This window comes from Buceros rhinoceros, unplaced genomic scaffold (assembly GCF_000710305.1).
Source record: "Buceros rhinoceros silvestris isolate BGI_N320 unplaced genomic scaffold, ASM71030v1 scaffold21185, whole genome shotgun sequence".
In the NCBI taxonomy this organism is placed as follows: Eukaryota; Metazoa; Chordata; class Aves; order Bucerotiformes; family Bucerotidae; genus Buceros; species Buceros rhinoceros.
In genome coordinates this window covers 29,283-31,089 of record NW_010414900.1, presented here as the reverse complement: position 1 = coordinate 31,089, position 1,807 = coordinate 29,283, and the positions used below count along the sequence as shown (strand labels likewise).

The following is a 1,807-nucleotide window of genomic DNA, read 5'->3' as shown; positions in this document are numbered from 1 at the left end:
CGCTCACCATCTCGGTGAGTCTGAGTGCCTCGGTGTCCCTGGGCATGCTCTACATGCCCAAGGTGTACATCATCCTCTTCCACCCAGAGCAGAACGTCCCCAAGCGCAAGCGGAGCCTCAAGGCGGTGGTGACGGCAGCCACCATGTCCAACAAGTTCTCTCAGAAGGGAGGTTTCCGCCCCAATGGAGAAGCCAAATCAGAGCTCTGCGAAAATCTGGAAACACAAGGTAACACGGCTCCCTGCGGGGCTGGGAATGGCACTTCATTCATGCACTGATTTATTGCCACCCTGGAAACGCCGTTTTCCGTCACCACAGCCATGTAGCTGGCACAGGTCGTGTCCTGCCTCTGATCACTCCCATCCCTCCCCAGGCCTGTTTGCGTTATCCCGTGGGAATTGCTGCTGGGTGGGTGACAGGGGAAGTAACGCCAGACACGCTCGTGCTGCCGCTGGGCGAGATGCTGGCTGGGGCACACGGCAACCTGCTCCAACACCCGGAGAAGGATCGTGGTGTCAGCCCACCCTGGGTGCCTGGAGCTGCTCCCGGCGAGGCTCTGGTGTGGCTGATGGGGAAAGATGTTTGGTGTCCGAGAGCAGTTCCCAAGGGCCAGGCTGGAGCTAAGGCCGGCAGAGGGACAGAACCACTGGTCTCTGCTGGGAAGAGAGGCTGGGGGCTCAGGGGAGCCTGGGGAAGTGCCTGTTCTGCATTTGGTTTCCAAAACCAGAGCGTTGCAGGAGGAAGAAATGTTTGAAGCCAATGCTGCTGGGGTCCTTCGAGAAGGGAAATCCTGCTGGGGCTAAACTGGAAGAAAACCCCTGGAAATTCAGATGTTCCTCATGTACCAGCAGAGTTTCTGGGTTCCAGCGTCAGTGGGATGGAGACCAAACAGCATTTCCATGGAAAGCTGAGATTGTCTTTGCAATCCCACGCTTGCTCTCTCCAGCCTGAGCTATCTCATTTCCCTTGGCATCTCCGTAGAACCTCCTGTCTCCATCGCCCCACGTCCTGGCTCTCGCTGTACACGATGTCTCTCTGCAGTCAGCCTCTCTGCAGGATCGACTCTTTCATCTCCCTCGCTGCATTGTGAAGGGCAGCCACACAGCCAGACCCCCCTTGCCACCTGTGCTGGAGGTGGCTTTTGTCAGCTGCTATCACCGATCTGTGTGGCCTGTGGTCCTACCCCAGTGTAGCAGTGGGTAGGGGATCCTCTCTCACCCCCGTTTTGTCTGCGCAAAAGATGCTCCATGCCAGGCTGGAGGTATCTGTGAGCTCACTGGGAGCATGCCAGCCCTGTCCTGGGGAGCCACCTGGTGCCAGTCTCCCCACAGCATCGGTGTCACAGCCTGTGACGCTGTGCACGTGTGACCTTGTCTCCTTGCAGCCACACATGGCTCCTGGCTGGGGCTCTGCTGGCACAAAGGGCCAAATAACCCCTTTGCAGTGGGGCTCGGAGGCCTGGATGCAGCGGGCATCTCATCCAGGACCTGAATCCAACCATCCCCACATGCTCTCTGCTGTGCTGAGCATCCTCCTACCCCACGGGACTTGCAGCAGAAGCTTCCTGAGGACCGTACGTGCTGGGAACAGGGAGAGCTGAGCCTCCCGTCTGCCGCAGCTCTGGCTTCTGTGGGGAATACGGGAGCCCGGTGTAAGGGGGGCTGGCGATGCATTCCTGAGGTGTGCCAAGGCGGGGAGCTGGCCACGGCATCAGTGCTGGGGGCAGGAGGCACAGAGGGTTTGTGGGCGCAGGACCGAGGGGCTGCTTTTCATTCTGTCACTGGCAGGGCACCTCTCCTCAAATAAG

At 59.2% G+C, this 1,807-nt stretch overlaps 1 protein-coding gene across 1 annotated transcript in view; it reads left to right on the top strand.

Annotated features, from left to right (window-relative positions):
* The window catches only part of LOC104494432 (metabotropic glutamate receptor 4), an 18,013-nt gene that overhangs the window by 14,720 nt on the left and 1,486 nt on the right, over positions 1–1,807 (top strand). The window contains exon 7 of the mRNA XM_010137250.1: positions 3–228. Within this exon, the coding sequence (XP_010135552.1) occupies positions 3–228 (226 nt within the window). The remainder of the gene's footprint in view (positions 1–2; positions 229–1,807) is intronic.